General features: G+C 39.7%; 1 protein-coding gene across 6 annotated transcripts in view; it reads right to left on the bottom strand.

The window, feature by feature from the left end:
• The window catches only part of trioa (trio Rho guanine nucleotide exchange factor a), a 138107-nt gene that overhangs the window by 27153 nt on the left and 98337 nt on the right, over nt 1–12617 (bottom strand). For all 6 annotated transcript variants that reach the window (XM_053492917.1, XM_053492919.1, XM_053492920.1 and 3 more), the window contains 8 exons: nt 12005–12200; nt 10368–10534; nt 9237–9356; nt 8381–8572; nt 5948–6097; nt 5722–5836; nt 3770–3885; nt 3283–3405 (listed from right to left, as the gene is read on the bottom strand). In XM_053492917.1, the coding sequence (XP_053348892.1) occupies nt 3283–3405; nt 3770–3885; nt 5722–5836; nt 5948–6097; nt 8381–8572; nt 9237–9356; nt 10368–10534; nt 12005–12200 (1179 nt within the window). The remainder of the gene's footprint in view (nt 1–3282; nt 3406–3769; nt 3886–5721; nt 5837–5947; nt 6098–8380; nt 8573–9236; nt 9357–10367; nt 10535–12004; nt 12201–12617) is intronic.

Here is a 12617-nt window from a genome sequence, read left to right as displayed (position 1 = left end):
AATAAAAACCCTCCGATTTAATTTCCTATAGTCTAACCAGCGCTCAACCGCACGCATAGTTTTCCCGAGCGCGAGGAATTTTTTTGTGCTAAATAATGTTTATGCAGTATAAGAATTCCTATTAATCCTGGGTTGTTCTTTTAGTGTCACTATAGTGCTTTACAATGCCAGACAACATTCAAATACAAATGATTCACCCTCCCCAGGTGTGAATCGGCTGTTCTCACCTATACATTCAGAGAAACTATAATGGACCTCTCCACACTTTAAAAACCACTTGAATCTGAGGCTCTTCTGGAGACTTTCAGTGATTTCAATTTGTGTAATTTTAATCTCCTGGATTCTAGATTCTAAAGTTGACATTGTTACCTTTTTTAATCATTGGAATGGAAGAACTTGTTATTTTCCTTATGATAGCATAAATTGCATTGTTTTTAATCAGTCTATACACAATAATATTATTTGGTATTTATTTATTTATTTATTTATTTTTTAAACGGGTATGGGGGCTATCTTGGTTCATTAATCTCCGTGCCTGGTTTAGTATTCAGTGCGCATCTGTTATATTACAACTATCATAAGACTCAAATACCTTTTATTGGGGGTTAAGTGACTGATGTGCCTAACATTTTTCAGCTGAGCCTTTGTTTCACTGAATAATCAACCACCGCGACACCCCCCTCTCTCTCTCTCACACACACACACACACACACAGAGCCGACCAAATCATTAGCACGTCCCTCCCCCAAACAGCACAGACATTTACTTACACCTGAACTGAGTTGTTTGAGTAACATGGGTCGAACCCGTTACAAATCATAACAGTCTACTGCATTTCATTCTTATAATAACGCAAAAACACAAGCGGGGCTGAATGACTGACATCTGCGGACGCAGTAGAACGTCCTAACACTGTTTTAATTTTATGGTAATTTATTTCACGTAATAAATCTACTATAAATTTAAAGAACACAAGAAATAAGATGACACAAATCCATACACGCTTTTTTTCTAATTACAAGTGATAGAATCAAAAGGCTCACTGTGTTAACATTTATTGTGCTTAAATTTGATCCTAATAAGATTTGATTTAATTTAAATTCTAGAACAGTGGCAGCTGGAACACCTAAAACAGATGCAGGATAATTTTTTTATAATCTAAATAAAATGCTGTTTTAAACGTGGGCTATTGTTATTTACATGCAATATTTGTTAATTTAATTTAAATGGGGTTTGGTCTCCGGAATGTTGAGCATCAGGATCCTCTTCTTTACTTTCCTACGTAGAATCAGCGCTTAATCGCACGCATTAAGTTTTGTAAATTCGTTTAATGTTTAATAGTAAATAATGACCCCCGTTGCGCTGTACCACCGCTCGGAAAACCTTATGAAATACAAGTTTAGGACAATTATGATGATCTGCCACGGCGTGCGCGTGTGATGGGTGTACGCCCAAATCTACTATAACTACTCCCTCACTCCGTAGGCTCCCTGAATAGGCAGCAAAGGGACGGGAGCCGCCTATTTGTGCCGGCTGGCGATAATTAACGTTAATATGATCTCGGGCTTGCTCCGCATTATAAAAGCAAGGCGCGGAGGTTTGTCTGAGGTCTGGGAAGTACGTGATGTAATGGAGAATATGAAAGAAGCATGTCAGTGGGGAGATGTGACGCGCCCGAGGGACTTTAAACAAGGACACTAGAATTCCGCCCTTTGATCTCCGCGCTGAGGACAGCGCGAGAAAGAGCTGCGCGAGCTCCCGCGGCACCTTCACTCCCGCACCGTGCCCGCCCTCGCAGCCCCGCTGCCGAAGAGGAAAAGTGTGGTTAGGTTTTTGCGTCAGCGAGAACTCGCGCCGGCCATCGACAGCGGGAGAAGCGCCGTCACGAGGGAGCGTGCAGGAGCGCTGCCTCCGCGTGCTCAGTTCTGCCACTCGCACCAACACTTATCGTCAGCTGTGTGCTCGCATGCCAGTGTGGCACAGCCCCCGGAACTGCACATGCACAACCTTTATCCCTTTCTTTCCATTCTCCCTCCTTTAACACTTTCCTTCCCCATTTTACCTAAATAAATTACCCTTTTCCCGTAAGACCTCGCCTCGTGTCCGTGCTTTATGGTGCCGCCCGTGCAACATGGGTCGAACCCGTTACAGATCATAACAGTCTACTGCATTTCATTCTTATAATAACGCACAAACACAAGCGGGGCTGAATGACCGACATCAGCTGACGCAGTAGAACGTCCTAACAATGTTATAATTTTTATGGTCATTTATTTTAGTTAATAAATCTACTATAAATTTAAAGAACACAAGATATAAGACGACACAAAACCCTACACGCGTCTTTTCTAATTACACGTGATAAAATTTAAAGGCTCACTGTGTTAACATTTATTTTGTTTAAATTTGATCCTAATAAGATTTAATTTAATTTAAATTCTACATTTGTATCGTCATTTTAGTTCTGTGATTATAAATTTGTTTAACTACAATGTTTTACTTGATTTTATCCGCTACTACGTGCAGTTCTAAAACTTCGTGTCTCATTAATCCAGCAGAGAATGAACTAAGGCATGAGGCGTCAGTCTGTAGTTATATAGCGCCACTCAACGGTAAAAGCCAGCAAACGCACAAAGCCAAACGGTACCGCCGAGCGCGGCGACGGTAGGACCTACAGTCCGATTGATTAACCACTGTACTCACTCTGGGTCCGGGACTGACTGTACTACGAAGCTCACTGCTGCTACATATGAAACTCAGACGATCAAGACAACAAAAAATAATTTATCCCAGGACTAGGTCAAAAATTTTAAACAGCTGACTGAATTAACCCTAGTAAGTGAAAAGCCAAGCGAAGCAACTTAACATATTTTGCACTTTGTGGAAGATTTAATAAAGACAGAGCACCATGGGTTACAAGAATGTCATTAAGGACTGCAACAAGAAGAAAAAGGAGACGCTTTCAGACGCATCCGCTGCCAAGAGGAGTCATAAATTAAGATTAATTGCATATAAAAACAATCAAAACTTTTGGAAAAGTATGTTTATAGTGTTAAAAATTGCCAATATTGATAATGTTTTTGGGATTATCTGCATTTACATTACATCCTAAAGGAAAATGCGTTTCGCAATACAAAATTCCGGCTTAAGCACTCGTCTCGGAAACGGATTAAACTCGCACGCTGAGGTACGGCGGTCCTTAGTTGCACTGACTGACTACTGACTTTCATCACCGCTACAACTGACTTTACTTCTCGGATACAGTGACGCCGGAAGGTTTACCCTGGCTGTAATGTGGAAGTCCTCGTGCTCCTTCAGCAGCTCTTGAGTGTGGTGGATGCTGGAGCCTGTGGACGTGTGTGTGGACAGGTAGAACTCGCCAGTGTCATGGATCCACTCCAGGGCCTGTAACACACATTAACACACGTTTATTTGGGGATTTACTCCGGAAGAGCAGCTAGTTTCAGTTAGAAATCACTGAGGGTTGGAGACAGACACACAGTTGGTGTGAGCAGAGGGACAGATGGCCGGGCGATGCTCTGCAGCGCAGCGATCTCTTTAGCAGTGAGTGCTGTGCCGGGAACGCGGCTAATTAGCTTGATGTTAAAAACGGTAATTAAATGCAACACATACTGTATAAGTTTAATTGTGACACTCGTGAAAAAGTGAGAGATGGGGGGAAAAAACCCAACAACAACAAAAAAACACGAGACACACAGTAAACAGGAGCAGGTGAGCAGGTGTGTCCGCGTGTGTATGTGAGACGAACCTGTTTGGCACTGCGCTCAAACACCACGTACTGCTGGCACTGGTCCAGCCTCCTCTTCCTCATTGTCCAAAAGTGCAGAACACGGTTCTCCCTCTGCAGCAGCTCATTCAGGATGTCTAAACAAAACACACAATTTTTTTTGTTTTTTTCTCTTTCTACTGCACAAAAACACAACTTAAGACACCAAATAAAACTAAAACTGCACCTTTTCATTAACAAAAAGGTTCCAGTTGGATTCAGACAGGATGACTAAAATGCAAAAAACACTTTCTATCTTACACTGTAAGTTCAAGTACTGTATGTCGATGACGTCCATAGAATGTAATCTTAACATGTAATTTAACAAAACTAAAAAAACAAAATACAAAAATGGTGTCTTTTCGAAAAAATAAACAGTTTTAAGCAAATAAAAAAAGATTGCAAAAATAACTGGAAATGTAGTTAATTCATTTCAATTCATTCCAGTTTCATTTATATAGCTGATGATATGTCCCAAAGCAGCTTCACAAAATTAAAAGATGATTATTGTAAGTAAAAAGAAGATTATACAAGTAAAACTGTGTATAGATCATAGTGATCTGATTTAAAAACAGTCCTATGCATTATTAAATCCAGGAGAGTAAAACGTCTGTGATTGGAAATCACTTAAACGCTTGATGAAGCTGCATCGTTTAAAAGAAAAAAGAAAAAAAATGACAGCAGAAATCATGGTTTAATAGTAAAAGGAAAAGAAAAAGTAGTAGCGTTTGAGGATAACTCACAGGATTGAGATAAAACAGTTGGGTGTACATAAGAAAACCACTCACTAGCGAGACTGATCACATAAAAAGGCTTCGATTTTGGTAGGGAGCATAAAGATTGGACTTTGAGGGAATTAAAAAAAAAAAGGTCATGGCGTCTGATTGACCCTATTCCAGAGCGATGGGCGTGTCAGGGTAAGAAGTCATTTGATGTTAAATGAAGGTACAGGAATATTCCAGGACAGATTGTGAAAGAGTGGCTCTGGGAGCATGAGGAATCATTTTCACACATGAACTGGACATCACATTGTGTGCTGTAATCAAAGCTCAAGGTTGCCATTAAGTGTGGGAGTTTTTTTTTTTTTTTTTTGGCCAGGCAGTATAGTCTTATCCACAATTAGATGATCTCTTTGAAAGTTCTTTAGCTTGTTATAAATAATTTTAGCATCACCGATATGATCTGGTTAAACTGGACAAAAAACCAAACGTAAAGCAAAGACTCCTGCTTCGGCGTCGCGATGCGAACACCTGTTTCTTTTGGGGGAGGTTCTTGTCATTAAATATATATATTTTTTAAAATGTTACGTATATTAAGCAGCAGATATGTCTACAGCTGGATGAAGGACATGTTCTTCGATAATAAGGCGTGTTTTCTTTTTTGAGTGAGTGTGTACATCATACGAAGACATAAGGATGGGCCCACCCCTGAGACACTGTGTCTCGTTCTTCTGCAGTGCTGAGGGCTGACCCACTTACTGTTTCCAGATTCGTGAGTCATTAAATCACCGAACGGAACAGGATGGGGGGTTGCAGATACGCTGCATGCTACGAAACTGGGCTAAACTGGATCTAAGTGGGTCAGCTGCTGCAACCGCAACTCTTCGTCAGAAAGACAAATATCATGCAATGCCACACCTTTCCACTAGATGTCAGAAAAAAGCTTGAATTAAATTCTAAACAAACAAAGCAAAAAAGAAAACACATATTTCTCCAGAGAGCGAACCAGCTGTGTTTAGAGACACCTCCGGAGACAACAGCAAGAGAGACAACTGCAAAAACAGTATGGACTGTGTTTAAATAATAATAATTATTTTAAAAAAGCACCGTCACGGACAGAGCCGTTTTTTCTCTTTTTTTTTTTTTCCCACAATGCTTTGTGAACTCGAACATCACTGAGACAGCATGTACTCCTCCGGCGCTCTGTGAACTCACTTTTGACCTGTTGCTCGGGTGCTTTGACGTGACTCAGCATCCCAGGCATGTTCACACTGTTCCTGTGCATGTACTTGAGGAACACATCAGCGTTTCGTCTGGCCAGGGTGCATGCCTGGAAGGAGACGCATACACGGCCGTGAATTAATAAAGCAAAAAAATATAAAATGAATAAAACAATCATCAAAAAGCTAAAGAGATTCTTGTAGCTTGAGGATACACTTACCTTGAGGAAGGCCTCTTTCTGCTCCAGGTGTTTGCTGATCATAGGGGTGACGTGATCCGTCTCGCAGTTGGGACCCAGTTTGTCTGCGCCGCCACACCAGTCCTCCTCCCGCTTATACTCCTGTTCCAGACTCTCCAAAACACTGCACACCTGTAGAGCACAATGCCAACATTACAACCACAAACAGCAAAATAGGGGAAAAGGTTACTGAAGAATGAATTTCAGATTATTGGAGCAGTACTCATTTTCATTGCCGGTTATTTAAACAGTAAAGTCTGTATGTTAAGTTGTTGTTAGAGGACAGTAAATCTGTACTGCTGTACATGCTGCACATTGACTACACTAAACTGAGATACTGAGATATTGCCAAAGGCTACTTATCTGCCAGAATAGACTGAGTAGGAGTACTGACTTACAGTAAAATCCAGTTTAATAAACATGGGGCTGAAAACAGTCTGCCCACTGACTAAATCCTGACTAACTCTAAATCCTTTCCAACAGTGTTATTTTCCTAGAAAAAGTTAACAAAACTCGATTCTATGTTTGCATTCAACTACATAATGGACAAAGGTGGGATCAACTCAGTTTGTGGAAATGTACAGAACCCCTAAAAAGAACATGGATGAGAAGAAAAAAAATTTTGAAGGGGGAAAAAAATGGGGGGAAATCGGAGAAAGAAAAACAGGACATGAGACGGGAAAAAAAAAAAAGAAAGGACATAGGAGGGGTAAAAAAAAAAAAAATCCAGACCACGTGACTTATACTTCCGGCAGTAAAATACAGAAAGGGCAAGCTCAGAGTACAAACTAAATGTCTTTATATTTTAGGCCAAGCTGAAAGTAAAACTCAGCTAGTCAGAATTCTACCCAGTAATTTTCTCCATGACCCCTACCCGAAATGTTTGCGAGATCTTACAAATTATTTGCAAGATCTCGCAAACAAAAAAACTAGCTTAATTTTCCTAGCTTAATTTTTTTTCCACCCATATCATGGTAGTTTTTTTTTTTTTTTACCTCGCATTTTTTTTTTTTTTTTTTAAGATGGACTTTTTTTTCCTGCAACGTGTATTTTTTTCCATCCCATTCATATCCTTTTAGGGGCTCAGTAGAAATGTATGGTGTTTAAAAAAAAAAAGGAAAAAAAAAAGGATGTGATGCTCCACCCTATCATATAATTTTTATACAGTGCTTACACACATTTTTTTTTTGGGGGGGGAATGCATTCAAGAACCCGAAACTGATTGAATTAGTCAATGATTTGGCCTTGCTCTGACTATTGTGAAAACACATTTATTATTAGTGCTGGAGCAAACAAAAGTCATTTAGAAGCACAGTGTGTATTCCGAGATGTGTCTGGTTAACAGTTATATTATAACACTACACTTTCTTCTCTTCCTGTCTGTGCTGTCAGTACACAGAAACCCAAGCAGTACCGGGGGTTCAGTTTACTCAGTTACTGAAGCTTAAGTTGCACCATACCGTACATAATGACCTGCTGCCTGCTTCAACACAATAACAACCATCCTCAGCATGTTAGTACATGCATCCATTTTTAGTTGGATTTTTAGTCCATTATCCGTTAGTACATGCATCCATGTCTTCTACTAATAGTTTGTAATAATTTTGTTCAAGATGTAAATTTTATGTCATGTAATTTTATTTATGTTTTTTTATAGCACCCTCATAACAGTTTATTTACTTTTACCCCTACCTTAATTAACATTGGACCATGTATTAAAAAAAATATATACAGGTCGTCCCCAATTACGAACAAGTTCCTTTCCGGGAGCACGTTCCTAAGTCGGATTTGTTCGCAAGTCTGACAAAGTGACTCTTATACGCCTTTGACACGGATACACAATGTAAAGCATACATGATCCACATGTCCCCTTTCCTGACACTTTGGCCAAAAACCGTAACCACGGCTAAGAAAATTAGCCTCACACGTAAAATGTAATGTTGTTGTCTCCGCGCCTTTAAAACACAAGTGGAATCCAGGCGCCATTTTGGCTCTGAGCTGTTTTCCACATTATTGGACCATGAACACTGTTTAGCTAAGGATTTTCAGAAATAAGGATTATTCACCATCAGGACAGCTTTACAGGACGGCAATTTTTTATCATCGGGCTGATTCATCGACATCACACGTACAATCTAAGGGATTTTAGACATTTTATACATTCACTTACACACTGAAAATATTGTTTATAATTGTGTATATTGGTATCTGGTGCACTGCATCTATCTTTTGACACGTGAGCTACTTCCGCGATTGAACCGGAAGTAAAGAATTGCGGTCCGTTCGTACATCTGTGGAAATTCGTAGCTCGAAGGTTCGTAAGTCAGGGAAAGAAGAAGAAATGTTGCTGTTTCAGCTGAGGATGGACTTGACTGTGTGTTTAGTGTGGAGTCTCATTTGAGCCACGGCACTGACCTGTTCAGAGGTCTTGTAGAAGGCCACAGACGCATTGACGAGTTTGAGGCGATCCTCCATTTTGAGCATGAGCTGCTGCCAGTGAGAAGCCACGTTCTCAGCGCAGTCACGGATCATGTCCATGTCGTAGTGATTGGCCTGCAGCATCGCCTCTGCCTTCTGCTGAACCTGCAGAGCGCTCTGATGGGTTTTCTGCTTGCAGACACAGTACAGCGAGAGCGAGAACGAGAGAGAACGAGAGAGAGAACGAGAGAGACACATGATTATATAAAACCCATTTTACTGCAATATACTGTAGTGATGTGAGAAATAAATTTGTTGATCGGTTGATTCCATTAATAAACATCTGAAAGACATTCATTGCATGAATTACAGCTGAAAGACATCCTATTGGTCATTTGTCGCTCCACTATGGAGAGCTCAATCACTATTAAGGACTGAAAAGGAAGGAAATTGAGATCGCTTAGAAATGAAAAGGCAATTATGACAGCTGCTTTGTCTCTCCAAGTTGCTGTCACTCCTAGCCACACATGCAGATCTAATCTGGCCTTTAGAGAGAGAGAGAGAGAGAGAGAGAGAGAGAGAGAGAGAGAGAGAGAAACAGAACAGAGAAACTTGGCAGGCTTTCTCCGTCGTGCAACAGAACGAGGCTGTTCAAGGGTTTTTGATCAAACCGTTGTATCTAAATGATGAGAATAAAAGGAACTCTTCCAGTAGCTGTAGTTATTAAATATGTATGCTTGCACTTTAGCCTTTCGTACCACAGAGATAACACGCTCTCCAAAGGCTTGAGTGTGAGTAAAGAAGGAGATAAATGAGAGGAGGGAGAGGATAAGAGCAGAAGAAATAAACGTACCTCGATAGCATGCTGGAACTGCTCATGCTCTCTCTGCAGCTGCTCGGCTTCCTGCAGAGAACTGGCGGTGATCAGACCGGCATTCAGCATCGACTCTCCATTACGGATCCAGCCCAGGACCTGAGCATCACACACAATGCTTAGGCACTTTGAGATTTATACATTCTGGCTGTTTATAAATGACAAAAATTCCACATAAAAAAAACAAGATTGATTAGGTCACTTAATACAGTATTTATCTAAAAAGACTAGATTAAGACGTACATTTTGTAATCATACGAGCAGCTCTATCTATGTTAATCATTTGTCGCATGCTTTATTCTGCTTGCTTTACTTTAGCTATTAATCATCTTAAAGTTAAATAATTAGTGGTGCCTGCGAAGCATCAACTGTATTATCTTGCAGACTTCTTTTATTTTTTTCCGTACTGACTTTGGCGTGTAACTAGTTCCGCACCGTCTGTCGTAGGTGTCATATTGTGCGGCTTATTCGGGAATGGGGTGCTAAGACATTCCTAATGGGTGGATGGGGGGCAGTTTACCACCCAAAAAAGTCCCATTTGACATTTAGACATAGATTCTGGCGCAGAGCAAGAATTTAGCAGAAATATAAAATGTATCACAATTGAAGAGGTTTGCAAGCTGTGTCAGAACAACCGCAAAGGGGGATGTAAAGTTGTACCCCTGGGGCTCAAGAGGTGCCCAAATTTACCCGATGGTGAAGGTACTTCAGCACTGAAACAGGAAGCACTCACAGTTCCATTCCCAGCTATGGAAACTTCCACAGAAACTTTGAAATTGAACCCAATTCAGAAAGAAATGGGGGCGGGCTCATTTTACTCGGGCAACCAATCAGTCTCTCAGGATCATTGTGAAGCTGTCAAGCTACGCCCAAGCAAGCACTTTAGAGCACTTCAACAACTGATCCTGGAGTTTTGCCACGGCAAGCACCACTCACATTTTCTTTAGAAAATCTACCCAACTAGTTGCTTTAATGTCATACAGCATGGAATTAATTCAATAAATGATAACAGACATGTGTTTCAAGCATTTGTAATAAACTAATTCAGGATTATTCCCGTCTCTGACGAAAGGGCTTAAATACCAAAAAATGAATAATTTTACGCGTTACCTGCTTGACCTCTGCCTGTAGGTGGCGTAGCTGCACACACTGCTCCAGGTGGCGGCGGTGCTGCTCTGCTGCCACATCCAGCTCCTGCTGCTTCTCATGCAGGAACTCCAGGAGATCCTGAACACGTGTGGCCATGTCCACATCCCGATCACACAACAACTCCACACCTACACACACAAACACACACACAGAGACTGATTCAGAGAGAGAAGGAAACGTAAACAAACAGTCAGCACAGATAAGGCTCAGAGCCCGACTCTGAGGTGGTGACGAGAGAGATTTGATTAAAGACCCAACGTGACCGACTGGACAGAGGGGAATTTGTAAGCTTGTCCACGTCTGCACGCGGTCATATGATGCAGGAGGTTAAAATCGATGATGCTGGTGACTGAGATTAAGATTAGACCCTTACACTTCCCTCATCTCTGCGTGTCACCGCTGAGGCAAAACACCAAAGTCTCAAGACCTAATCAGTAAAATACCTAAAACCAAAAATATACTCCTAACCATATTTATTATGACGTCATTCAGGCGTAAACAGAAGGACAAATCTCTCATGACATTTCAGTGTGTTCTGGACAATCATTGGTGTGTAGACTAATAAGGCCAAGAAGATACAACAGGACATTATTTTTATTAATTTAAAGCTTCATTCCTCATGTTTCTTAAATACAAAGCAAGTCAATGTGTGCCAGATTTAATAAAAACTAATGATACATACAACATGCAACAGAAAATCTGTAAATATAAATTTTATAGATAAAATTTCAGAGCAAAATTTTAAATTTAAATTTATATGAAGAATATTTATATACTAAAAAATATACTAAAAATACTTTTTTTAATATATTAATGATACATACAACACACAATAGGAAAATCTGAAATAATAAATTTTATAGATAAAATTCCAGAACACAATTCTAAATATAAAGTTTATATAAAAATTCTTATATACTAAAATTATTTATATACTAATGATACATACAACATACAATAAAAAAATCTGTAATTATAAATCTTATATATAAAATTCCAAAACACAATTTTAAATATTAAATTTATATAAAAAATATAAATATACTAAAAGATACACTAAAATTATTTATATACTAAATGATACATACACCGTGCAATAGAAAATATGTAATTAGAAATTTTATAAAAGAAATTCCAGAACAAAATTTTATAATACAAATTTTTTATATAATTTTTTTTTAATTATGTGTATTTCTAACAGCCTGATCTAATTCTTGCTGTTTAATGTGCCTACTTTTAAGCAGAGCTACTGTAATAAAACTAATACTGTTACAAACAAATCTGGCAACCGCTTCAAATAACATGACGGCAAATGAGGTCCAACTTTTTTTTATTATTATTATATATTTTTTTACTAGTATATACTGTGGGTACAACCAAAAATATATACGTTTATATATATATATTCTTTCCCCTAGAACATCTACTACTAATATGACCTCACAGAAGTAGGTACCCTTAGATTCGCCCAGCTCTTTTGTTATCTGGTTGACCGGTCTCAAGAGGTATGAAGAAATGCATTATCTGATATGTAGTTCAGCTGTGTTCAGTGGTTGTGTAAGAAAAAAAAAAAAGAAAGAAAAAAAAAGGGTCCTCACCAGACGCCTGGACTTCGTTGACGTACTGCAGCAGCTCCTGGCCCTGATGGATGACGTCGAATGTGAGGTTGTTCATGGTGAGCGCTTTGTCCGCGTGGTGCTGAAGTCTCTGCTCAGCCAGCGTCAGGTCCTCCGTGTCGAAGTCGCTCATCTGTTGTGAAAGCTCCTCATTCCACGAGTCTAGATCGGAGATGATCTGCGGAGGAACGGGCACGGTGTTTAGAAAGCACATAGTGAGCATGAAGCCTGCAAAAACAATGCACAATAATGACCGACCGATTTCGCTTGCAACATTAAACACGACCGCTTACAAGTTTGGGATAAACTCCATGGTCGTTCCTTTAGATTTTTATAACGATGATGGCGTCCAAAACATGCGATAATCTAGTTTGAAAAGTTGATATTGAGATGAAACCCTTCATAATGGCTCTAATCTGAGGTGCTTATTACGTAATTAATTGGTGTTTTTTGAGGCTGGTGACTCTAAACGAACTTCTCCTCCACAGCAGAGGTAACGTTTTAGTCTTGCTTTCTTGCTTTCCTGGGAAGGTCTTCATGAGAGACAGTTTCATCATCACGATGCTTGATGGGTTTTGCAAATGCACTTGACACA

This window comes from Clarias gariepinus, chromosome 3 (genome assembly GCF_024256425.1).
Source record: "Clarias gariepinus isolate MV-2021 ecotype Netherlands chromosome 3, CGAR_prim_01v2, whole genome shotgun sequence".
Taxonomy (NCBI): Eukaryota; Metazoa; Chordata; class Actinopteri; order Siluriformes; family Clariidae; genus Clarias; species Clarias gariepinus.
This window is presented reverse-complemented; position numbering and strand designations above follow the sequence as displayed.